Source organism: Pleurodeles waltl, chromosome 3_1 (genome assembly GCF_031143425.1).
Source record: "Pleurodeles waltl isolate 20211129_DDA chromosome 3_1, aPleWal1.hap1.20221129, whole genome shotgun sequence".
Lineage (NCBI taxonomy): Eukaryota > Metazoa > Chordata > Amphibia > Caudata > Salamandridae > Pleurodeles > Pleurodeles waltl.
Genome location: NC_090440.1, coordinates 4,293,248 through 4,320,564, shown reverse-complemented (window position 1 = coordinate 4,320,564; position 27,317 = coordinate 4,293,248). Strand labels below are relative to the sequence as shown.

Below are 27,317 nucleotides of genomic sequence, written 5' to 3'. Positions count from 1 at the left end.
GTGCCGGACCTGGAGAAGGCCTTCGATTCCTTGGAATGGTCTTACCTGTTCGAGTCGCTGCGCCGATTTGGGATCGGCCCACATTTCCTACGCATGACACAGGTCTTGTATACTCGGCCTTGATCTAGGGTTAAGGTTGGCACACTCATATCTGACCCAATTGAGGTGGGTAGAGGTACTAGACAAGGCTGGCCCCTCTCTCCACTGCTGTTTTCTCTGGAGATGTAGGGCGAACTTGAGGTATCCCATTGGGTGACGGCCTACGTATCATCCCTTTTTATATGCAGACGATCTCCTTTTGTATCTCTGAGATGTTGGCAACGTCCCTCCCAATATTGCAGTCATCCTGCATCGTTTTGCCACACTCTCTGGCCTGCGTGTTAATTGGGCAAAATTATGCCTTTTCCCTTTTGATCCGGGACTTCCAGACCCCAGGCTGCGAATTTCTGGAACAGATGTCCCCTGGCAACCCAGGACGTTCTGTTATCTGGGCATACAGATATTTCATACGGAGAGGGACCTCCACAATGGCAATCTCTGCAGAGCAGTGTCCTCCATCCGGTAACCTTCTGGCAAACTTTACCACTCTCTGTAGCCCTCTTGAAAATGGTGGCCCTTCCTTGCCTCCTATACTACTTTTCCAATTTGCCCCATTATGTTCCAGCTGCCCTCTTCTGTGATTCGGAAAGGCCGCTGTAGAGTGGCGTTGAAAACTCTCTATTTACCCCTGGCCCAGGGTGGCCTCTCGGTTCCGAACATGCAACATTATTACCTGGCTTCCTAGCTTCAGTGAGTGGCGCATTGGCTGGTGGGCCTCCAGCTAACCGATACTTCAACCACTTTCCCGCCCTGGACACTAACTCAGGTATTGCATCTCTTTCACCCCCTTACTAGATTGCGGCCCCCTGTGGTGCTACTGCTAAATGTAGCTCACCGCTGTTACCGTAAGTCCCTGCGTCTCACAAACGACACTATTCCCTACGCTCCGGCACTGGCCTTACTGGGTTGCAGCGCGGCACGCATCTCACAACCGTCACTGAACTTGGTCCTTGGCATGCAGCTGACCTACACACTCTGGGTGATCTCTATAGCAAGGGTGGTCTGATTCCGTTTGCCGAGCTCTCAACGGAGACGGGGCTGCCATCAGGGCAGTTTCTTTTGTACAATTCGCTGCTGAGGGCACTATTGCGCGGATGGGGAGATATGACCTCTGAGCCCCCCACACACCTACTGGTGCAATACTTACAAGTTATGGGACTAGGTAGACACCTGATTCGATGGTTCATTGATGCGGTTAGAGCACTTACAACAAATGCCCACACTACTTTACGAACCCACTTGGGAGGGTGATCTAACGAGACCTTTCACAGATGCTGCTTGGTCAGGGACACTATCCAGCCATACTAATGTCCCCCGCAATGCCAGATTCTACCTTATTAAATTTTAAATATTTCACAGAGCTTAACTCGCGCCAGCCCGCATTAACAGACATTTTAATTGAGTGGATTCCGCTTGCCCTCCCTGCAATATATTTGGGGCTGACTTCCTTCATACATTCTGGTCTTGTCCTTCCTACTTTCTGGTCTTGTCCTTCCTTAAACACTTATTGGCATGGAGTTACATCATCCCTATCTCAATATACGTCACGTCCATTGCTGTTAGATTGCGGCTCCTGTCTCTTGGGTCTTTTCCTGAGAGCCAAAAAGCATAAAGTGTCCGCAAGGTTCCTGGACTTAGGTCTTACTAAAAGGTGGAAAGCCACTGAATCCCATTGGTACTGGCTTGGAGGCGCTCCTTTATGATATGGGCGGAGGGGTCGCACTGTGACACGAGGATGCTATGGGCATGTGTAGATATCCCCTATCCACTTGCTGGGATGAGATGTTGACTCAGTTGCATGGGGAGGAACAAGACGTAGTTGCTGATGATGCAGTGCCACCCGACACCGAGCTAGTGCCCCTTGGTTAAGTTATATGCCGTGTCTACCACCGGGCCGCTTATTGGTATGCTTCCTCTTATGGGCTCCTAACGCTTCCGCTTGATTATTCCTAATCTAATGTTTTTGTGATGCCGCAAACATGAGTGACGTTACAGAGTGGTTGCCATACTGTGGGTCCCCTAGACATCGGGGTGGGGGGGTTGTGAACGGGCTCTAAGTTTTGTTATCAGTTCCTCTTGTATTATGTAATTATTTTTCTCATCGCTGTTGCTCCTACAGATGCATCAGTATCTCCCTGAATGAAGGACCTCGTAGCTGAGCTGACCCTAGATTCGTTGGAAGTGGTTCATAGCACTTACGTGGCCACCTCTTGCATGATGATGTTTTCTCGTACATTCTTAGTTCTTTGCCACCTTAATACAGATGTGTATACTGATCTCGTCACTATCACTTTATTGTACTGAACGCATTTCACTGTTCATGGAGTTTGAATGTGTATATTGTAAGATTGCTACCTATGTCTAATATGTATCAGTGCCAACCAAATCTGTATGGGATAAACTGGAGCTATGTTAAATGGATAAAACCAATAAAAAAAGATTTAACAAAAAAAGTGGGTGGCAAAATCAGTGCTGCAGGCCCACTAATAGCATTTAATTTACTGGCCCTGGGCACATGTAGTGCACTTTACTAGCGACTTACAGGTAAATTAAATATGCCAATTGGACCCAATGTTACCATGTTTTTAGGGAGAGAGAAAATGCACTTTAGCACTGGTTAGCAGTGGCAGAGTGTCCAGAGTCCTAAAACCCGAAAACATTTGATGAGAAAAAGAAGAGGAGGAAGGCAAAAACTTTGGGGTGACCCTTCAGAGAGGCCATTTTCCAACAAGGGGGGACATTTTAAGATTATTAAGGGCAATTCCGAGTTGGGTGGCATAGGCTTTGGTGATATTGCCGCTGTTGAGGTTCTCCCTTCAAGGGGCACTCAGACCACAGAATCCGCTGTGGCGACATTTGTCTCTGCTGCGTTAGCACTGTCAGTCCTAGCCAGAGCACACATATTTCATTCATGGGGCATTACAATCAGCCCCTTTAAGATCCCTGGCTATCCTTCCTTGCTGTTCGATCCAGTAACTCCAAAAGTCCCTTTCGGGAAGAAACCATACTCAATTCTGAAAAATGCTCAAGGCAGCTCTATTTCACGCAATAGCTCAAGAAAAGGCTAAGTTGGTAACTCCATGGGGATAAATTGGGATTGGCTGCCTACAGCCCTAGCTCATCGGCTCCCGACTGGAGTCCCTCAGGGAAGCCTTTGCGGCTTCAGTTTGAATCCCTCTCACTATGTTCCTGGAACATAAAAGACACAATCCTTGGATTTAATTTAGTTCCTAAATGGTTATGAAATTACGCTTTGCAGGAAGCCTGGGCGGAGACAAGTTGTGTGCTGCCAGGGTGTGTAGAATTTTGGAAATCTGCTTCTAGAGGGTATAAAAGTGGCAGACCTAGAGGCGGGTTCTATTGCAGTCAGATAAAAGTGGTATTACGCTGTTCACTGGAGGAGAACTGGTTGCAAGGCATTAAGATCAGCAACTGGAGACCGCAGAGAATCCTCTTTTTGATAGACGTTTATATCAATCCTGTGGCAAAGGAAAAAAGGTGGAAGTTTAATCGTCTGATTCAAATAATTGGTGACCTAGCCATCGCAAATCCTCATGCTGGCTGTTTAATATCAGGGTACTTTATTACAAACCTGTTCCAAGATGTGACCAAGGTCCTTGAGGGGCCCGACCTCTGTAATCATTTGCTGGTGCCACAACAACCCAAGCAAATAGGTTGTTCTCTCAGTCCACTGTAGGCTATATGGTGATACAGCTAAACAACATGGGATACAAATGATTGAATGGCAGCCTACTGCAGGAGACCCCCCTGAATTGGACGAGATCGGATGGGCAGACACGCTCCTTCTTGGACTACACTATTTGTAAAGTGGAAATGTTCCCTTTCATTGAAAGATTTCTATCATCTCCACGGCCTGAGAGTGGCCATTGCCCTCAGACCATTGTCATAAGGTCCAGTCTCCAGCAGCATGTTGCGGTGAAGGTTGTCGGTGGTGGATCATGCATTGACAGCTTAAAGCGTATAGAATGGAGTATTCTCATCAGTCTGTTCGTGAATTCCTGAGTCGTGGCGTGGAGCCGTAATCCATCCACTGCATAAAGGTGGTTCAAGGTCAGTCCCAGGCAACTACATGCTAATAGCTTTACTTGATAATGAGGCTAAATATGATGCTAGTCTCCTGTCAGAGGACTTGCAGGCATGGGTTGAGTTGAAAGGGTTAATTCCTGTATGTCAAACAGGGTTTGTTGCGGAGCCTGGTACATTGATCAACCTAATGGCTTTATCTATTTTAATGGACAAGGTAGCGCCATCACGCTCTGTGCTCCAGTGTTGTTTTGTGGATTTCAAGGCGGCGTTTGATCAGGTCCCCAGGGGGATTTTGTGGGCTAAATTACAAAAATTGGGGATTATCACCTGTGCTTTTGAAGGCAATACTCGAGCTGCATAGTGATGCTTGGGTCTGCATTAAATTGGGAGGTGGCCGTTCTGTTTCGAGGAGTGAAGCAGGGATGTGTGCTTGCGCCCCTACTTTTCAATCTTTTTATTGCGGATCTGCCAGCTCTACTCGATGCCACTACCTGCCAAACCCCAAGGTTGGTGGGTTACGCCTCAGCCACCTGCTTCATGCGGATGACCTGGCAATGTTCAGCCATTCGAGGGTAGGCCTTCAGCGGGTGCTGCGGCTGGTATGATAATAGCAATACAATCAGCTCAGATCAATGTTAGAACTACCACGGGGTGTACATTGATGCTAGGGCAGTCTTGTGAAGCAGAGAACAGTGGTTGAAGCAAAAGCTCTGGCCTTGCAGGTGCCTCTTTCAAAATGATTTAGGTCTCTCAGAGGCCAAGTTTGTCACCATTGTTGGACGTAATGAGAGCAAAGATTGCTCCCTCATTGCCTTAGGGACTGGAAATTCAGTTGGGTAGAGATAGTTGCTTGCTGAACAATTTGGTTGTTAAGATTTTTAAGAGGGTTTTACGTCTTCCGAAATCCTCGTCACCTGCCCAGGGGTGGCTCGATATTGGCCTTGCAGTCCTGCTGGGGTTGGCACTTATTTAAAACTGTGCCATGAGTTGCAGAGTGCAAACACCGGCAGTTTGGAGTCATTTTTAGGCTTGAAATCAGCTCCAGTGAGATAAGAAGGTCACGCTACCGGTTTTTGATGATTGTAGGAGGTTTCTGAAAGTAGAAGATCTTTGAACTGAAATCCTTCTCAGTTACCGTTTAAAATCACAACCAGAGAGGCTGTGCAATGATGGTCTTTTCATTCAGATAAAACTATCCTTGCCAAACATAAGCATGTCTGGGCAGTAATGAGCTCCTATCAAGCAGCCACCCCAGCCAGTCATCTCTCATGCACCTGCGGCATTCATCTGAATGGGAAGTGTGTGGCCCTTAGGTTGGGAGACGGGGCTTTCTTGAAGCATCTTCCCAGCTGGCGGCAGCCGGGGTTGGGGTAACGTGCAGGGGTTGTAGCAGCCGGGAGGAATCTTCCAAACGTGTGGTTTGTCCGCGCCCAGCATTCTTGAAGGAGCGCAGATTCTTACTAAGGGGTAAGTGGATGAGTTAGGGGTCCGTCCATGTCGGCAGGCCAGCATCTCTGGATCCCGACAACCTGGTGTTGAATGTTTTGCTGATGAAGTTCACTAAGGTTGCACTGAAAAGGTTCACAGGGGACGCTGCGAACATCTCTTGCTCCTGCCCCATTGGTTTCTGCAGGATAAAGTGATAATGCCTGATTTTTGTAAGGTACGTAGAGCCATATGTAGGAACACATTTTCCCATTGACACAGAATGGGAAAAACCCTTTGCTACATCTGGCCCATGGTTTTTACATTTTTTACTGTTGTTTGCTCTGTTGATTTAAATGTTTATTCTCTTTTGAGAGATGGAACATGGCAGGAGACAAGCACTTTAAGGACTCACATAGCTGTTTTTAGCAACCACCTGTGCAATATGACTCTATATTCATTGAATTTTGCAGTGTGGATTTTTCTTCAATGTTTTGGCCTTTTTTATGTGATTTATTTAATGCATTTCTTTACTGCAAATGTATAGTTTGTCAGCTTTCATGATTGTTTTCTGCTTTTTATGCATAAGCATTTATTGTAATTAAGTTTTTTATATTGTTTGGTATTAGTGTTGTGCTCTCAGCAGCAACATGGGGTTTTAAAGTTATGCACATGTCATGGAGGCGTGGGTTATATGTTATTGTAATTGATTAATATTGGTTTTAAATTGTAATTGATTACAATAAACTATTAAAATACAAAAAAAGAGTGCTGGTTTTGTGGCCCTCAGTCACTGGTGGTGAACAAAAGTGCACACCACAGACACTGGCCACTGACCACTATTTGGTTGGTGTTTATCCATCCATTCTGTCCATTTGTGGTCCTTTATGGCACACAAAGGTCCTGGACCCTTCTCGTTTGGTTGAGGTCGTTAATTTGTTATTCTCACATGATCTAGTCCATAGCCCTTTCTTTATGTCACAAGCCAAGGACACCACCTTACCTCAAATATGTGTTATATTCACATTACAGATACTATTCCTGCAGCAAGTGACACCTTTTGTCATCGCCACCTGCCATTAAGATCACAACACCAGCAGCCTGGGCCACGGCACCCCCTCGTGATAACCGTAATTCAGCATCCGAGAAAAGCGGCGTCATCTAGACAGACTGTGTCACCCATCAAACAGCACCCACCCCCCTTTGATCCTCTGCTGAGCCAGCCAGGAGGGACCAACCAAGAGTCTAGGAAAGGTATGTGGCCTGTGTATGTGTGTGTGTGTGTGGATGAATTGTGTCTACAAGCATTACGTGTGTCTATGTATGTATGGATTGTGTCTACAAGGATGGTAAGTGTGTGTGTGTGTGTGTGTGTTTTTGGATGGATTGCATCTACAAGCATGGTGTCTACTGAGCTTGTGTATACATAGGTAAAGTCAGATAGAACATGTGTACGCAAAAGGTATGTGGCCTGTGTGTGTATGTGTGTGGAAGGACTGTATCTGATAGAGACATCTAGTCACAGATTCCTTACTTTAGAACAGTGGTTTTCAACCTGTGGTCTGGGAACCCCTGAGGGTCCATGAAGCCTCCTCTGGGGATCCATGACTGCTTCGAAAATTAAACAATATTAACATATTAGGTCCCTAGCTTTCAGTAATGGCTCAAGGGGGGGGGGGGGTTTCCCGGATTCCAATAATGATTCAGTGGGGGTCCCCGGGTCCCAGTAATGAAAAGGTGGCGGTCCACAGAAGTCAAAAGGTTGGGAACCTCTGCTTTAGAATCTTCCCCAGGTGCGAGCCTGGACCCAGACATTTTTTCTGTAGTACATCTGTGTGTCGGTAGATGGCGTCGCGCAACTCCGTATTGATGTGATCCACCGGATGTGACATCAGCGGAGTCCATATAACTCCCTCGCCGACGTCAGTTCCTTCTTTTCCGCGCTTGCAACGCAGATCTGGTGACGGTTGGTTAGTTTAGTTTACTGCATTTATAGAGCGCATGGCTACCTGAAGGCTTCCCTTGTTCTGGCTATTTTTCATCCTACTTCGACATTTTCATCCTACTAGAACAGTGTGCTTTTTCTGTCGTCTGGGTTTAAACCCTGTGGGTCCTGGAGATGACAAATATCAGCTACAGACCCCTATTTGGTTTGATTGTGTCTGGATAAGCACCATGACGCTGAAGAGTGTGACTCCTGTTGGCAACTTCAGCCGAAGGCTCTATAAGAGCATCGATGAAGCTCCTAGTGGCACAGATATCGGAGTCATCCTGGTCTTCCCATCGAATGAGGTCGCCTTCTTGGACTGACATTCATTTAGGGGGCCGTTCGAGGAGTCGTTCTCGTGGATGCCATTCTCCATCAACATCCAAGGGTAAGTCTTGCAAGCAGTTAAAATCAGGAAAGTTGCCAACTTCACCGCTTACAACCTCCCGTCATTCCTTGGTTGAGGAGATTAGGTCAGAGTCTGCCTCGCGTCTCCCTCCCTTTTCAGGAGATGGGCAACTCTATACCAGATGCGTGAACATTTTGCTTTCTTTCACGCAATCTTGGGTCAGTCACCTCCCTCTGGAGCGCCTGTGGGTCCTAAGGAAGTGCAAAGTGCCTTGACTGTATCCACACCGGCGGGTTCGCCCTAGGCTTCATTTAAGCCTTCGGAGTCAGTTGACAGAGCCACTATGGTGCTGGTGCACTGCCCTTCAGGATTTCCACCTTTGGTGCTGGTGTCCGATCAGCTGACTTTGGCGACTCCGCTGGCAGCGCCAGTCAAAGTCGAATCCCTCTTTCCATCTGAAGTCGAAATAGATGTAGAGGAATCGCCATTTCTGAACACAAGTCGACGTCGGGAACAGCGCCAGTCATGCCTGTTAACCCTGGTACTCTGCCACAAGATTCACCTCACGTTGGTCCTACTGATGGAGATGGTGGAGAGGCGGTAGAGGAGTTGGAACTTCATAGAGAGGACAGCTGGTTAACTGACCTAGCTATGGCTTGTGGCTTGGATTCTTCTCCAGCTTCAGGCCTACTTTCACCCCCTGGACTTGCTACGGAGGCGAGCTCCTCCTTTGCAGACATGTTAAAGAGGGTTGCGGAAGTGTTGGATCTGACTGTTCCTTCAGTACAATTAGCTTCAGATCCCCTAGTTGATGTCCTCCATCAAAGCCACACAGGGGTTGAACCAATGCTTCTTTACAGCGAAGCACTACATGATGTCCTTTTGGCTGAGACAGGGGACCCTGTTGACTGGGCTATATCACAGAGGCACCGACCTACCCCTGGTGGTCCTTCCTGTCTAATAAGACATCCTACTCATCGAAGTTTGGTGGCACAGGCCACTTTAGCTTTCTGTGATATGGAGTCTCTCCCACATGTCCCAACTGATAGAGATTCCAGGAGTCCAGACGTCTGTAACAGGCATATTTTTTCCTACACAAGTTCTGCTCTGTGAACACATCTTGTGTTCTTGGATGTTTCTCTCATTCTTTATGGGGCTCATTAGCAAACATTTTATCTTCGCTACGGAAAACATCAGGAGCACTATTACTCCTGTGGTTCGAGACGGACAGCACGCAACTGAATTAATCATTCACTGCAGCAGACTCTGTGGGTCAAGTTCTGGCTTCCTCAGTTGCGCCATGTCGCCGTGCCTGGTTGCGTACCTCATGGTTTTCAGAGCCAATCCAATCTACATTGATCAACAGGAAATTCAATGGTGACCATTGATTTGGTGCACTGACTGACTCAGCTGGAAGGCGTTTTCGAGACAGTAGGGGTGGAGCAACAAGTTAGCTTTGTTCCTCACTACCCTTTGGCTAGTTCATAACTTCTGTACTGTTAGTATGGTGTTACTTGTTCTTAACAAAATTCCACCAAAGGGTTGCTTCGGCAGGGCTGTTAGGCTTTTTCAGTTATATATATATATATATATTGTAATCTGATTGGAATGGTCGGTGGATGTTCAGGTGCTACTTTTCCTTAACTTGTCATTAGAGCAATGTAGTGCTCTGAAACCCCGTGCAGCTTGTGATGTCTGATGATCAGAGCTTCTTTGTTTATCATCATTACTTGATGTAAAGTAATGACTTTCTGCTTCAAGTTTGTCAATAATAACCTCTTAGAGAGTTATCGCATTTTACTTCACCGGAATTAAGGTGATATTGAAAAGCTTGTGCTTAAGAGTTGTTACCTTTATGGTATATACCATACTCTATGTGGAGTATTTGAGTATTTGATAGTATGCCAGAGAGCACTTATTTATGATGTACAGTCCTTAACTTGTGAGCTTTTACACCTTCAGTGGGAAGTACAGAATTGCTCCCTCTGCAGAGAGTTAGTTTTTCTAACTTTTGAAATCATGGAATTCTACTAGTATCCCTTATAGAGAACTGGAAAAATTACTAGCTCTTTAGGAGTGTCAGTGTATTGCTTATTCTCTATTCAAAAACAGTTCTTATAATGATTCTACAACACTAAGGGGGTTTGTTTACTAAGTACCTTTCTACTGTCAAATACGTTAGCTGTTGATCTACACTAATTGAAAGATAGATTTACTTTTACCTGTGATATGGTAATATCAGTTCTTCTAATTTTGTTTGGTAAATTGGATACTGTATAAGCCAGAAAGTATTTTCTTGTGGACTTTAAGACTTTCCTTGTTTTGGTCTTAAAGGGTTAATTTTAGACACACATCACAGTTTATCTATTTTATATGCTTTAGTGTAGACTTTTCTATGGTGCAACATGTTCTTCGAACATTGTGATTTCTTTTCATGACTTATGTCAGTTTATAATGGGTCCTTCATAGAGATGTATCTCTTTGTAAATTCGGTTCAGTCTCTTGTGTAGACTAATTACTATATGGACTTTTTAGGAGTTGTTCTACGCTTTTGCAATTGCATTCAAGACTTCCTTCTTTTCAAAAGGGTTTGACCCTTTTCAGGGGTATTTCTTCTTCTCTATGAAGATATTTGTATATGTTATGCTTGATGAGATTAATTATTGACGCCTTATATACGTACAACTGTTTTCATCTTTACGTGACTCTACTGTTCTACATTGGGTTCACACTTGGAAAAGTGTTGTCATAGGATGGGTTCATCAAAATCGGACAGATTCTTTTTATTTAAGAATCTGGTAAATTTTCTATTTATTCATCATTGATGCCCTTTCTAGTCACCCGTAGATGAGTCTTATTCATTATAAGAGTTATATATTGACTTTGGTTTCCACTACTTTACCAATGCCCTTTTTGTGATTTCATTAAAAAAAGAGAAATAAATAAATTAAGAGAAATATGAATATATATATATATATATATATATATATATATATATATAGCTATATATATGTGCACAAATATAGATATATGATTGGTACTACATAGGCCTTTGGTTTGTTTCACCCCTATGTCAGTGGAAATATATATTGAGAACATCTTGAAGACGTTTTTATTATATTGTCGCGTGGGCTCTCATTATCCGAAATGAGACTACTGGATTTCTAGGCAGCAGGATCGTTCACGGTGTGGGGGACTGAGTCGGACCCACTTGGAAGGACCTCTTCACCCTAAACCCGGTTTTGCTCCGGCTAACTAGCAGTGCCTCATCTCTGCCAAGGGGAAGGGATGATTGGGCAGCCGAGCGCATGACATCTTTGGAACTTCTCAGGGAAGTCGTGGTCACTCAGATCCAAACCAACTCTCTCATTTACAGTATGATCTCATATACAAATGACAAAGGCAGTGTAAGTTTTATATAATGTTTTAATAAAACGACTGCATTTTAGATATTAAGGCGTGAGCCGCAATAACCAGAACCATACAACACAGTAGGATTGAAATAGTCACAAGGAGAGTGAAACATAAGAACAACGCTATCATGGTGTTTAACAATTTCTACTCTCCCTTAGCTAGTTCTATTTCGAGCACAGCATGTTAAGCTTCTAACTTGCCTTTCTGAATCCCTTGGGAGACATCAGCCCTCATACCTGAGCAAAGGCCTGTGATCTGGTTCAGCATCTGCAACGAGGCAGTCAGCGTCTAGTTGTGGTTCCCTGGTCGGAATCTCCCTCTTGCGTGTATTGGGACAAGGAAGTGTTTTTATAACTAATATGTCAGCGTGATCCCAAAATGTCCCTACGCAGGAATGCCAAAGACTAAACTCCTACCACGTCTATCGGCAAAGTACCAGACTGTATCCTTGACTGAAGCACAGAGTGAACAGAAATGTGTTATGGAGAACTCCAGTGCTGAAGTAGGCTTAATAGTGTGATATAAAAAATAAAACAAGACCGTAGAACTGGTTATTTGAAAAATAACAGTACGAAGCCGAATAAAAGCATTTAGAGCAAAGTGCACAGAGGCTCTAAGCTGCGAGCAAAGGAATAAAATACATCCAGGGCAAAATGCACAAAGGCCTAAAGCCTGAAGCTAATGCGCAAAGGATACGTAAAACTGACAACACTACACCCTCCCCTTGTTGGTAGCAAGTGGTTCCAATAATATAAAAGTATGCCCTAGATAGAAACAACACATCAAAATATATATTTCGACACGGTCAGAGGACAACAAAGTCATAAATTTGGGAAGCATGTGACGGTAAAACCAAATTCAATATAAGGTCAATTTTTTAATTAATCAACGAAGAGAAAAAAAAAACAAATTGTCAGACAGAAGCCATGGAAAGCAGGAGTTCCTCCACTTCGATATATGTCAATATTGGAATATCCACGCCAAAAAGTACCATGGAGCAGGTGTGTTCCAAAGCCCCCAAACCATTCAGGGCGGCACCCCGTGCAGGGCCTATGAATGAGACAATACCATCTTCCTCCAGGAAGGGAATCTCATAAACTGCCTCACGAAGCAAACGCAACCGTAGTGCACAAGTCTGGGAATGAGCCCTAATCGGGAACATCAACAGATCAGTATCAACCGCTGGGGGGCGCTGCAGTGAGAGACAGAGAGCCAGTGCATGTTCAAACGAGCACCAAAGGCACCGAAACATGGGTTGCACACAATCCAAAACCGGCCGGAATGTCAGAGACCAGTCACACTCCAATTGTCCCAGGAGTGTCGCTCCAAAATGCTGCATCATGCGTTCACGACACAGCTGCGCTGACGGGAGTGCCAATATGGGATCTCGTCGCGGCGGGACAGCCATTGCGTAAGAACAGCAGCAACAGCAAAACCACAGCCAATAAAGCCAAAGTAATAGGGAAACCCCCAAAAATGCTTCCGAAAATAGAGTGAATAGCCGAAGGTATTAAACCGAATACAGAAGAGAAGGTGTGAGCAAAACCAACACCAACAGCTCTAAAAAAATGTGCAATTCCAGCAGTGCTGGACGCATTAAATATACGTCCCACGAGTTCACCAAAGTGACTCGGAAAGTTAGTATTCAAAAGGGACTGTATTTCCGCCAATGACCTTGCCACCTAAAGTGCATAGGTCTTGCTAGCAGATGTAAGGGCCACATGCTTTTGAAACAATAGAGCCTTTAGTCGACTCAACTTGTCGAAATTTACCTTGGAAGTAGCAATATGAGGCCAGATGTCTGCTACCTCCCTAATTTGAGTGGGGGGAAACAACACATTCCCGCAGCACGTTACGGCCTTGGTGACAACGACCACGTAAACTATTCCGGCACGCATGCCACAACAGGGTTCACTGTTAAGAAGGACGTAACTGCCGTTTGAAAGCACCTGGAAAGTGTTTTTAATTACTGGTACTGGAACCCCCTTCAGATAACAAGCTAAGTTAGCAATCGAGGCATTACATGCCTGTGCAAGGACAGCTGTTTACAAACCATGGAATGGCTGACAGAAGTTTTGCATTCGCTACCGCTAAGAAAAATCTCCCTCAAACCATTAATACATCTGTATAGAAAGGGAAGCTCCCACACCTCCTGTATGTAACTGTCTCCCAACCATTCATATCTACCCACCGGAATGTGCTTTAAACAAGAAGTAAATTGCAGAGTGGAGATAGGCAGATTAATAACCCCATGAATCAACCACTCAGCTGACGGAATCTCAGCAACCGTAAAAGGCAGTTTCTCCAATTTTTCAATATTTAACATAACATATGTCGCTTCCTTTTTAGCCATCAGCTGTTGTTGACGAGTCAAATTAAAGGATATAAATATCTCCCTGGCACGAATGTGCTGCCACGGAACGCGACCTGCCTTCAAGGTCTGTAGAGTCCAACCCAGCTGCATGATGGACCGCGTCTGACTCTGCCCATGATATAAAGAAGACATATCCGATTTAATAATGTCTATAGCAGAGGAAACGATGTTGTCAATTGTGTAAACACGGTCTGAAAGGGTATGCATCCCATTATCCACAACAGACAACACCTGTATCAAATTTCCCTGATCAATTTGTCTCAACCGGGCCGCTGCCTCTTGTTGTGAAAGCTTCCAAATCTCATTATATACTTCATATAGAAAACGCTTCTTCCGCGGCATTCGTGGTCATGACAAAAATTGTTGTAAGTCAGTATCATTAGACAGTAACGTGAGATGTGACTTAACTGCATCCAGCGTGGATGACTTCAACCATTGCTGACAAAGCTTCCCCACGCTGTATGTAGTTATGATATCAGCATGTTCTGGTGATATGTAGCGAGGGTCGGCCCTACTAGTCCTGAACCCCCCTGAAGAGGTGACAAAACGCCGATGACACCCATTAGTGTCTATGGGCCATAATAACCACCCGCCCGGATGTATCAATGAAGTGTTAAGCGTACCATTCTGGACCCAGTGTGTAAGCTCACTAAACGTGGCATTAACATATCGCTGCCAATTGTTCAATTTGGAAGGGACAGGTATACCAAGTCAAATTCAAATTTCCAATCGTTGCTAAGCCCAAACAGCTAGTCTGTTGCACAGTGTCATTGAGGAAAATCATTTGGACAGGAATAATACACGTCCTAAATAAAGTGTCCCTGCCTCGCATTTGCCAATTTTTCGTTCCCCAGACACTTTTCAAGTCAACAGTTTTGGACCAATATTCATACCCCTCAACCGAAAGTTTAGACACAAACAAATTTGAATACAGTAATTTAGTATCGGTTAATAACATTTGCTTATTAGCATGCGGAGTAACTTTAAAATAGTAAGACTTAGCATTCTGTTGATTATGCCCAGAAAAATATGCAAATTTATCATAATACGTTTTAGAACTCCCCTGTGGAGGAGTCGGGCAATGTTCCCATTGCACATATTCAAATATCGACTTAGGGCTACTCGCTTTATGAATAAAGTGGTGTCCATAATAAGTGTAGCAAAACATGTCACCATGATTATCTCTAAATAGGTAAGCATCTTCATTGTCATAGACAGTATAATATTGCAATTCTGTCAGCATAGAATCTACTGTCTTTCACATCCCACTCATCAGAAACAATTCCTGGTATAACGATATCATTCATTGATAACTTGAGAACATACGGTATTTGAATCAATTCAGTGGGACCATATATATCAATCATCACTTTATCCCACACAATCCCATCCGGAATCGGTATTGCAGAAATGTTCACATTGGACAAGTCTCTTCGAACCATATGAGACGAAAATGTGGTTTCAACACCGTCTCCACGTGCTCAATGTCAGCTCGTTCAGGAAGAAAATGACCATGTATTACCAAAAAAAAAAGTAACCACAAATCCCAACCACAAGAAAAGAGTCATTACAGTCATAAAAAGCCACAAATAGTTCCAAGGAAAAACAAAATATGTGTGTTTAAGCCAACACAGCAGCTTACGTGGACCCCGGGCTGAAGATAGAGAGGATGTGGAGTCTGACACGGCATCATCAGTGTCGTTGAAGCAGCCAGAGGCAGTTCTTTCAAAAGGTGCAACCGTGAACAAAGAAGCAGATGGTGGCTCTCGCATTGGCACGCTATAAACCACATTTTCAGAAATATCATTAGAACGTACAGCAACTTGATCAAAAGATTCCAAATCAATCGTCGTCTGTGGAACAATCGTAAGATCAGCTTCCACCTTCCCCAAGCTCGGAGAGGAAACAGCATTGGTGCAAATCACTTGCAGTGGGACTTCTTCCCCAGTAGTGAGAGGGATTCCGGAACTACTGGGTGTCCCTCTTGGTCTGCTGTGCAGAATAGGCCACATGTTGTAACTTGACATTATCAATGGAAACAAAGCGATTTCCTTTGGCCCCCTGCAGCGGCGGTAAAATTACAGTTCTCGTGCCGCTGATCCCTAACACAGGGACAGGCACCCGATAAGAAGGACCAAATTCTTTCTTTACTGCGACCTTTTCACGCACAAGATCCCCAATCCTGGGTATCCAACCAGTAGGTGTTACTGGCTCATCCTTAATTCTTGTGGAGGCAGCACTTGCAGAAGAGTTATCTTCACGGAATTGTTGTAAATCCTGCAAAACAGTGACACAATCATTTATGTCAAAGGGCGTATCTGCCGTCTCCACACCAGGACCATCTAGATCAGGAACATACATTTGTGTTCCAAACAGGCACTCATATGAAGTACAACCCCCCAGGGACCTTCTAGGCAAGTTATTAAGTGCTCACTGTACTCCATACAGGTGGGCTAGCCAACTACGACCCGTACCTATAAATCTGGCCGTTAAGGATTGCTTTAAATCACGATTTAAACGCTCCACAACAGAATTTCCCTCAGGATGAAATGGAGACGAGAACTGGAGTTGGACCCCCAACGAAGCCATGGTGTCCCTGAATGCCTTAGAGGCAAAAGCAGGGCCCTGGTCCGAATGAAAAGCCGCAACTGCAAATGTATCGACAAAGATGCGCAAATCTTTAATAACAGTCCGAGCGCCAGCCGAGCGCTGTGGCCAGACCCACACAAATCTGGATCACGAATCTACAGCAAATAAAATATATATTCGTATGCACTATCTGGTGTCAGCGGACCACAATGATCCAAGTACACACACTGTAAAGGTTTATTAGAAATCAGAAGAGGCGTCTGCTGCGGGCGTCTAGCCGTCGAAGCTTTAATTTGTTGACAGACGTCACAACAAAGGACATACTGCTTTGTCTCTTTATAGAGACCAGGCCACCAGTAACGAGCCTGTAAAAGTGAAATCGTGGCAGCAACACCAGCATGTGCAGATGCCGCCCCCTCATGTGCTGCAGATATTAATCGAGGTCTCTCAACTTTATTGGGCATTTCACGTACACCAACGCCTGGAATTGTAACAACAGCGTTTAGCATACCACCCAGGCAGTAACTATATTTAGAAGGGAATCCCTTAGGAAATGGCGTGCCATCAGCCGTAGCTTTTATGGCAGCCAAAATCTCTGTGTCTGGTTTGAAGCTCGAACGAGTTACTGCGGCCACAGTGGCCACCGGCACTGCCGATTTTGCGGCTTCATCAGCCAAAGTATTTCCAGCAACGTGTATTCCAACGCGCTGGTGTCCAAGTGTATGTACAACATGGACCTTAGGAAGCGTTTCTTTCAGATTCGCAACCTTCCCCCACAGCAATTTGTGTTTAATGGTGTTGCCTTTGGAATCTCTGAACCCATTCAACCTCCAGTAGTGCAAATATTCATTGAAAGACTGAACACAGTAGTATGAGTCACAGACCAGCAAGGTAAGTATCGCCGGATCCGCGTGTTCTAAGGCTAACAATAGAGCCTTGAGCTCAGCCAACTGTGCCGTACAATCTCCCAAGGTCTGTGTATAAGTATGTCGTGGGCAGAACACCTCCCCCTCCATAGTGCTGCTCACCACCGCACATGCCACAGAATACTGCTGTTAAGTCCCAACCGCTGGCTGCGCAGAGCCATCTGTATACATGACCACCTGATATTGGTCAATAGGCAACGTGCCAGCGGGAACTGGGTATTCCATTTCATATTGAAGAAATTCTTGAGTCTGCAGTTTAGGGTCAAATATGTAATCTACATCAGTGGCTGTCAAAGACGTAGCCCATTGTATCCATCGCTAGTGTAAAGCGTTCGAATTAGGAACACTCGCTTTAGTAACAGCCTCTAAGGCTGGAATCAGGGAAACGACAATGATGCGTTGGCCCCTGGGCAAGAGGTCTTTCTTTAATCACAGCCATCTGTACAGCAGTGAGTATTTTCTCAGTTTGTGCAAATCGTTGTTCTGCAGCAGAATACAAGTGCGACTTGTATGCAATCAGGACTGTCTCACCCTCATTAAAGGTGACATATGTAAACCCAACGGCACCAGGTATTACCCTGATGACCAGATGCGTTTTATTGTCCTGAGTGTGTAAATGTTTAACTGCTAAGAGATCAGTTTGTAGATCTCGAAGAATATGTGTATGCTCAATCGTCCAAAACCTACTCGAAAAATTTGGGCGAATCAACTCGTATAAGGGTTTTATACGTGTAGCATAATCAGGAATGTAAGTTCTGCCAAAATTCAGAAACCCCAATAATGACTGGAGCTTCCGAACCGTATTAGGAGGCTGCAATTGAGCACATTTCTCCCAAAAATGGGGCGCTAAGCTCTTGCCCTCATTAGACAACTCATATCCTAGGAAAATTACGCTGAGGAAGGCAATCTCCGATTTCTTAAAATTAAACTTATAGCCAATGTCAGCAAACCCCACAACAATGCGTGCTACACGCCTTAGATGTTGCAGCATCTCATCGTCCATCAAATATATGTCATCAACATATGATAACGCTTCAGGGTCCAACTCGTGCAGAATTTCAGTTACACGAGCCGAAAATAGTCCTGGGCTATTCTTATACCCCTGAGGCAGACGACAAAACTTTTTTGAGAGCCAAACGCACTGAAACTGGTATAGTCCCGATTTTCGGGCGCTATATTTTGGCAGAAAAATCCATTCGAGATATCTAATGTTGTTTTGTATTTTTTACGCACAATATTATTCATAAGCGCTGCGCTGTGTGAATTCTGTATTGCATATGTGCGTGTATGTCCATTTAAGTGACTGTAATCCACCACTATCCTATATGAATGGTCCGGTTTAGCAACTGGAAATAAGGGATTATTCATCGGCGAGACACAGGGTTCAATTACTCCCTGGTACTCCAATTGGGTAAGAATTTTCCTAACCGATGCCCTTGCCTCAAATTTTATAGGATACTGCGGCTGCAGCTGAGGTTCGCCCTTTATCAGAATTACATGATAAGGTGATTGTCTATCCCACCCCACGTGATTTCTATATAGGGCGGGGGCCTGTGCCAGAGCCCATGATTTACTATAGGACTCCGCTAGTTCTCTCGGAACAAGTGGTGAGAATGAAGATGTAATAACCTCCTCCCCAACTGGACAGTCACGAACAAAGTCAGGTGGCCAATCTTGTTCAGCCAGCAGAACGTCATACGATTTTACCACATGGTCCCAAAAGATGGCGTGTACAATGCGGTCAATGTCCCCTTCTAATTGCAAAGTTACTTTATATACTCTATCGGGATCAGAGACACACATATCTGCCGTTTCGACTTGTATGAAGTCATCAGTTGCTTTCACCTCCAGATGCTCTAGAAGACTCCGGCGAACTATTGTGACCTCTGTCGCGCTGTCTAACAGTGCTAACGCCCCTGTCTTGTTCTTCAAGAGAACTCTCTTCTTGAGCGGCATGTCTAACTGAGAGTGCTGCCACTTTCTTCATCTTAAATTGTCGCTTTTGTTGGAGCGGTTTCTCTTCCTGTTTAACAGAAACCTCAGTTGAGCGTTGTGATTCCTGTCTCGGTTTCACGTACTCAGTTCTCCGCTCTGACCGCCCACCTCTCTCACTTCTCTTGTCCGAGGAGTCCTGAAAGGAACGATATTGGCGTGTATCAGTATATTGATATCTATCAGGCGTTTTCAAATTATCCCTATTCCTGAGATTATACCTATTCTGCGGGGTCTCCGGTTGTGGAGACTGTCCCCCATCTTTCTTAGGTGTCTGTTGTTTTTTCTCCCAGCGCTTCTTAGTGCCCTCAGGCTGCTGTTGTTTAGCATTATCTTTACTATTTTTACCCTGTAAGTGGGATTTTTGTGGTCTAGCCCCTAGGCTATCACGACCGATACTGGAATATGTTTCTGCTATTATTTTCGGGAGTTCCCGCTCCTGATTAAGTTGCGGAACGTCTCGAAGACGCATACGCACGGCCAGCGCCACTGCCTCTCCCTTGAGATTACTCAAGATAATAGAAGAAACTGCGGCAAAATTACCCATCAGCTGCATCCCCAAATCTAGGGCTGGGGCAGCCCCATATTCATCTTGAATTTGTTTAAGCATTTCCGGTAGATTAGCCAATGTTGGTGTACTGTGTGCTGTAGTGTAGAGCGCGGCAAACACCATGCCCCATGTATTACAATGGTCCACAGTGGGAACCATTCCATACGGCAAACACATCGTCAATATTCTATGTTTATCCTGAGGTCCCGGATGGGGAAATACTGCTTCCAGCGTATTAATTTTTTGCGCCAGCCAAAACGGAGTTTCCTCACGTTTAGCCGGTACCATACCCATAACTGAGTGTACAGTGGCCGGATTGATACCCGGAACCACCGCCTGTGGGTGCGCCGGAGCAGCACGCGCTGCATTAGTATTTAAGGTCTGCATTATAAATTGAACCAGTCTTCTGTATGTAGTTGCTAAATCTATATATAAATGACAAATGTCAGCCACTGCCAGGTTAGCAACCGCAGGATATGGTGTATATGTAGCCAATAAAGGCCAGGTCGGACCTTCATTACTCAGTGGACCTAACCTAACTTGTGCTACTGTGTGTGGGAGGGCGCCATCAAGCCAATTATGGTCTTCTTGATAAGATAAAGGTATCTCTAAGTATGCATAAGCCCTGTACTGTCCAGGGACATTCGCAACAGTGTAGTCGTGAAAAGTGTTTGTACCCCATCAACTGCTGGAAATACGACCCAAGAATAAAAAAGTTCTGTTTTATAGGCTGCATGGGCGTCCACCACAAAAGTGACCGGACCCCCCTGGACCGTCAGTCCATGTGCTATCAGATGTCCCGTGAGCGGTTGGCGCATATTAAGCGCTATGTTCACTACTTGAGGATTCGCCATTAAGAAAAATAGCACCAGGGCAGAGAAGGCACACCGATAATGGGGTTTTCCCTTCAAAGTTCAAGCTTGAACAACCGACCACTAAGTAATCGGATGCACCTATCCCGTGGTGGCGGAAATCCCCAGCCCCACGTTGGGCGCCATGTCGCGTGGGCTCTCATTATCCAAAATGAGACTACTGGATTTCTAGGCAGCAGGATCGTTCACGGTGTGGGGGACTGAGTCGGACCCACTTGGAAGGACCTCTGTCACCCTAAACCCGGTTTTGCTCCGGCTAACTAGCAGTGCCTCATTTCTCCAAAAGGGAAGAGACGATTGGGCAGCCGAGCACATGACATCTTTGGAACTTCTCAGGGAAGTCGTGGTCACTCAGATCCAAACCAACTCTCTCATTTACAGTATGATCTCATATACAAATGACAAAGGCAGTGTAAGTTTTATATAATGTTTTAATAAAACGACTGCATTTTAGATATTAAGGCGTGAGCCGCAATAACCAGAACCATACAACACAGTAGGATTGAAATAGTCACGAGGAGAGTGAAACATAAGAACAACGCTATCATGGTGTTTAACAATTTCTACTCTCCCTTAGCTAGTTCTATTTCGAGCACAGCATGTTAATCTTCTAACTTGCCTTTCTGAATCCCTTGGGAGACATCAGGCCTCATACCTGAGCAAAGGCCTGCGATCTGGTTCAGCATCTGCAACGAGGCAGTCAGCGTCTAGTTGTGGTTCCCTGGTCGGAATCTCCCTCTTGCGTGTATTGGGACAAGGAAGTGTTTTTATAACTAATATGTCAGCGTGATCACAAAATGTCCCTACGCAGGAATGCCAAAGACTAAACTCCTACCACGTCTATCGGCAATGTACCAGACTGTATCCTTGACTGAAGCACAGAGTGAACAGGAATGTGTTATGGAGAACTCCAGTGCTGAAGTAGGCTAAACAGTGTGATATAAAAAAATAAAACAAGACCGTAGAACTGGTTATTTGAAAAATAACAGTACGAAGCTGAATAAAAGCATTTAGAGGAAAGTGCACAGAGGCTCTAAGCTGCGAGCAAAGGAATAAAATACATCCAGGGCAAAATGCACAAAGGCCTAAAGCCTGAAGCTAATGCGCAAAGGATACATAAAACTGACCACACTACAATATCTGCTACTTTTCCTGGGGGAAAAGTATATTAATATGCCAAGTGATTATTACTGTTGTCTTCAAATTCTTTTCATGAGGGCAGTTGTATGTTTTCTCTGCAAGAGATACATATTTTATGTATGCCTCCTAACGTAGGTCTGGTGAGGCTATAGCTTTACATGGTAAGAGTTTCTGCTTAATGGCATGTTGTGCTTTTCTGTGTTCCAACAGGGAAGAACATGCAGTTTCAGTCTACGTATAGGAATAAATACATTTATCTTCACTAGCTTATTTGGTTATACTGTCCTATTGTCATGAGTAATCTTTCTTACCCATGTTTTCTTTGTCTTTATGATGCCATTGCTGTGTCTCGTCAATCGGTCGTTTCCACAAATTGACGAGATGTTTGTGCATAGGTTCACATCCCACTAAGGGAGGAAGTAGCTTAATATTCTATTTTGTTAGTTTGCCTCTAACACCGATTGTCGTATTAACATAGATTTTTTTTTATTCCATGTTTTTTATTGTTTATGACTCCTTATCAGTGGTTCCCCCCAGGAGTCTTTAGTTGTGAAATATGTTAGAGCTCACCTACATTCTTATGATTGCCTGTCTTTGTGCATTACTCTAGGCCTGTTTTGTTCTAAGAACATAATTTTCATTGATTCGATCATGGGTGATGCTATACTCATGTTCTAAACGTTTTCAAAACCTTTTATTACCGTGGCCTTTTACACAGTTCTTTTACTAACAAGAATGTTCTTCCTCATAGGCATTATTACGAGAGCATAATCTATTTCTCCAGTACTAAACCAGTTTTCTTCTGGATAAAAGGCTTTCAATGTGGTTAGGTCACTTCTGACACACAATTGACATGCTAACATGGATGATCTTATTTCCATGCTCTCTTGTTTTATTGCTTTATTTACCTGCGGTTATTTCCACAGTTTTTGATGTCATAGAGTATAGTATTACTCTCCTTAATTATTATGATTATCTGGTCTTTTTCCTATTGTTCTAGGCCAGTTTTGCAATACTTAGAGACTTTTTCAAGGGTCTCAGCTTGCATTCCCCTCTCAGGGTTACTACGCTTTGGTATCTGATTCGAAAGTAAGGAATATGCGGCTAGACATCTCTATCAGATGAACAAGTTACTTACCTTTGGTAACACATTATCTGGTAGAGGCAGGGTCTAGCCTCAGATTCCTTAACAACCCTCCCATCCTCCCGCTCTGTGAACTGAGTTCCTGCTTTTTGTGAGAAGATTTAATTCTGGGAATCAACACCTAGAATTAACAATTTGGTGATTATGTAACACATGGATGTCTTTTGTTCAAAGCACACTGTTTCGATAGGCAGCTGTTGTGTATGTTTTTTTGTGTCTAGAAGCATGGTAAGTCTGTGTGTGGATGTATTTTATCTACAAGCATGGTGTTTACTGAGCTTGTGTATCCATAGGTTAAGTCAGATAGAGCATATGTACACAAAAGGTATGTGGCCTGTGTGTGTGTGTGGATTGTGTCTACAAGCATGGTATATATCTGTGTGTATGTGTGTGGAGGGATTGTGTCTACAAGCATGGTATGTCTGTGTGCATGTGTACACAAAAGATATGTGGCGTGTGTGTGTGGATGGATTGTGTCTACAAGCATGGTATATCTGTGTGTGTATGTGTGTGGACAATTTGTGTCTACAAGCATGGTATGTCTGTGTGTGTGGATGGTCTGTGTCTACAAGCATGGTATGTCTGTGTGTGTGTGTATGTGTGTGGATGGATTGTGTCTACAGGTATTATCTACTGAGCTTGTGTATCCATAGGTAAAGTCAGATAGAGCATGTGCACACAAAAGGTACGTGGCCTGTGTGTGTGTGGATGGGTTGTGTCTACAAGCATGGTATATCTGTGTATGTATCTGTGTGGACAGTTTGTGTCTACAAGCATGGTATGTCTGTGTGTATGTGTGTGGATAGATTGGGTCCACAAGCATGGTATGGCCAAGTGTGTATGTATATGAATGGATTGTGTCTACAAGCATGGTATATATCTCTGTGAGTGTCTGGGTGGATTGTGTCTACAAACATGGTTAAGTCTGTGAGTGGATGGATTGTGTCTACAAGCATAGTATGTCTGTGTGTGTGTGTATGTGTGTGGATGGATTGTGTCTACAAGCATGGTATATCTGTGAGTGTATGTGTGTGGAGGGATTGTGTCTACAAGTATGGTATGTCTGTGTGTGTATGTGGATGGACGGATTGTGTCTACAAGCATAGTATGTATGTGTGTGTGTATGTGTGTGGATGGATTGTGTCTACAAGTATGGTATGTCTGTGTTTATGTGTGTGGGTGGATTGTGTCTACAAACATGGTATGTCTGTGTGTGTGGGTGGATTGTGGCTGCAAGCATGGTATGTCTGTGGATGGATTGTGTCTACAAGTATTGAATGTCTGTGCGTGTATGTGTGTGGAGAGATTGTTTTTACAAGCATGGTATATCTCTGTGTGTATGTATGTGTGTATAGATTGGGTCCACAAGCATGGTATGGCCAAGTGTGTATGTATATGAATGGATTGTGTCTACAAGCATGGTATATATCTCTGTGAGTGTCTGGGTGGATTGTGTCTACAAACATGGTTAAGTCTGTGAGTGGATGGATTGTGTCTACAAGCATAGTATGTCTGTGTGTGTGTGTGTATGTGTGTGGATGGATTGTGTCTACAAGCATGGTATATCTGTGAGTGTATGTGTGTGGAGGGATTGTGTCTACAAGTATGGTATGTCTGTGTGTGTATGTGGATGGATGGATTGTGTCTACAAGCATAGTATGTATGTGTGTGTGTATGTGTGTGGATGGATTGTGTCTACAAGTATGGTATGTCTGTGTTTATGTGTGTGGGTGGATTGTGTCTACAAACATGGTATGTCTGTGTGTGTGGGTGGATTGTGGCTGCAAGCATGGTATGTCTGTGGATGGATTGTGTCTACAAGTATTGAATGTCTGTGCGTGTATGTGTGTGGAGAGATTGTTTTTACAAGCATGGTATATCTCTGTGTGTATGTATGTGTGTATGTATGTGGTATGTCTCTGTGTGTATGTGTGTGTTGATGGATAGTTTCTACAAGCATGGTGACTACTGAGTTTGTGTATGCATGGGAAAAGTCAGATAGAGCATGCATATACAAAAGATATGTGGTCTGTGTGTGTGTGGGGGGGTGGATGGATTGTGTCTGCAAGTATGATATATCTGCGTGTGTGTGTGCATGGATTGTGTCTACTAGCATGGTTTCTACTGAGCTAGTGTATGCATAGGTAAAGTCAGGTAGAGCATGTGTACACAAAAGGTATGTGTGTGTGTGCATCTGTGTGGAGGGATTGTGTCTACAAATAATGTGTCTTTTGAGTTTGTGAAAGCATAGGTAAAGTCAGATAGAGCATGTGTACACAAAGGTATGTTGCCTGTAGGTATGTGTGTGCATGGTTTGTCTGTAAACGCAGGCTGTCTACTAAGCTTGTGTATGCATAGGTAAAGTCAGATAGAGCATGTGTACAGAAAAGATATGAAAGTTGCATGTGAATAAGTGAGGAATAGGTGGTATGTGTAAAGTAGAGTGTGTCATGCATGGAGTGGACTGTTGATGTGCACTTGAGAGGTACAGAGAGCAAATGTGTACAGGATACATATGGCGAGAGTAGCTGTACATTAAGGATAGTGATAGCCTTATATTGTATAGGAGAGGCTTGAGAGGACTTGTATTCATGAATGGTGTTCAGCGGATGTACACACTAAAGGAATGAAGAGGGTCTGTGTAGTGGAGACCAGCAGTCGAACTTGTGTTCAGAAGGCAATGACAGCAAGTGCCCAAGAACAGACAACAAGGGGGGTATGGATGTACCGCAGTTAGAGGTGAGGTATAGACTGTAAAGGTACATACGAAGCCCATGCATGGCCTCTTGGTCTGGCCAACACTCGAAAGACTTCACTTTGGTGGAGGAAATTGTTGATTGAGTTCTTTGAGCTGTTCTGTGTTAAACTTTAGTTTGGACTGTCTGGGTAGAACAATAAATTCTATCCAGACACTGTTGATGGCTACAAGTTTTATGTAAATTCAAGTGTCTTCCACAAAAAAGTGAATGTAGATGGCGTCACAGGCTCCACATACAGGTTGAACAAAGCTTGAGGTAGCGGACATGTGGCCAGAACAGGGTCACAGGAGAAGTTTCCTATTTCCATCAGTTGAAGACTAATCAGAAGAGCAGTGCCCCTGAGTGCCTTGTGAATTCCCCGGAAAGGTAGTGGCCTCCTATGATCAGCGGCATCAAATGATGGGGAGACAAATGTTGCTGTCGTATGCAGAGGATGTCATCCAGAACGTTAATCGCGGTGGTTTCGGTGGTGCACCCTTTATCCAGATACTTAGGGGCTGGTAGGTTGCTCTTCACCCTGAAGAAAGTGAGTTATTCTGAGATGCATGTTTTAATTACTTTGCTGAGCCAGGGAGGCTCCTTACGTTGTGATAATTGTTGGGCTGATATTGATTGGTCTTGTTTTTTTGGGAAAGATACAATTTCTGAGCCAAAAGTTAATTAATTGACACCAAGTTTTACAGAAGATGTTGACATTTTTGTCATTAATGTTGCTGAGATAACAGGCTCATAGATGAAAGTTGGTTCAGTTCTTAATTATTTTGTGTGAGAAAACGGCTGATTGCCGAGGCCCCCTAACTTATTTCCCCCATTGATTACTTTTTGCTGGTGTTTTCCCCAACTCTGAAGGTGCCCTGGGTACTGCTAACCAGTCCATGGCCTGTGCTCTGTATAAAATGAGAAAGCAAATTAGGCGAATTATAATTGGCTAAGTCAACCTACCTATAAGTTCCTAGTATGTGGTTGGACATGTAGGTCTAGGGACCCCAGCATAGGTAGTGCCTGAGGTTCCCAGTGTCATTTTAAAGGCAGGCCTGCCTTGCTGGCTGCTTTTCAATTAAAGTTGTATGCAAATTCGATTTTGGAATTAAAAGCAGTTCCAAAGTCTTAAGCTACTATATTTTTATAGATAAGTCACCCCTAAGATGGCCCTATGTGTCCCTAGGGCTGGGTGCCATGTAACCATAAGCAGGGACCTTATAAAAATAGTTTTATAAACCCTGGTGAGGTAAAACAGCCCAGTTCGTTTTTTCCCTCATGGTAGCGAATGGCCTCCAAAGGCTAGAATTGGGAGACTTTATTTTAATTTATAAAGTCCCCTTAAGTGTCAGATACATTAAGGGGGTCATTCCTACCCTGGCGCTCCGAGACCGCCAGGGTAGGGGACGGAGGAAGCACCGCCAACAGGCTGGCGGTGCTTCTGGGCTATTCTGACCGCGGCAGTAAAGCCGCGGTCAGAAAAGGGAAGCCGGCGGTTTCCCGCCGGCTTCCCGCTGCCCCTGTGAATCCTCCACGGCGGCGCTGCAAGCAGCGCCGCCATGGGGATTCCGACCCCCTTCCCGCCAGCCTGGTTCTGGCGGTTTTCACCGCCAGAACCTGGCTGGCGGGAACGGGTGTCGTGGGGCCCCTGGGGGCCCCTGCAGTGCCCAT

General features: G+C 44.5%; 1 protein-coding gene across 2 annotated transcripts in view; it reads left to right on the top strand.

Annotated features, from left to right (window-relative positions):
- Positions 1–27,317, top strand: part of AGBL2 (AGBL carboxypeptidase 2) — a 466,988-nt gene that overhangs the window by 333,347 nt on the left and 106,324 nt on the right. For both annotated transcript variants that reach the window (XM_069221603.1, XM_069221604.1), the window contains exon 19: positions 6,604–6,825. In XM_069221603.1, the coding sequence (XP_069077704.1) occupies positions 6,604–6,825 (222 nt within the window). The remainder of the gene's footprint in view (positions 1–6,603; positions 6,826–27,317) is intronic.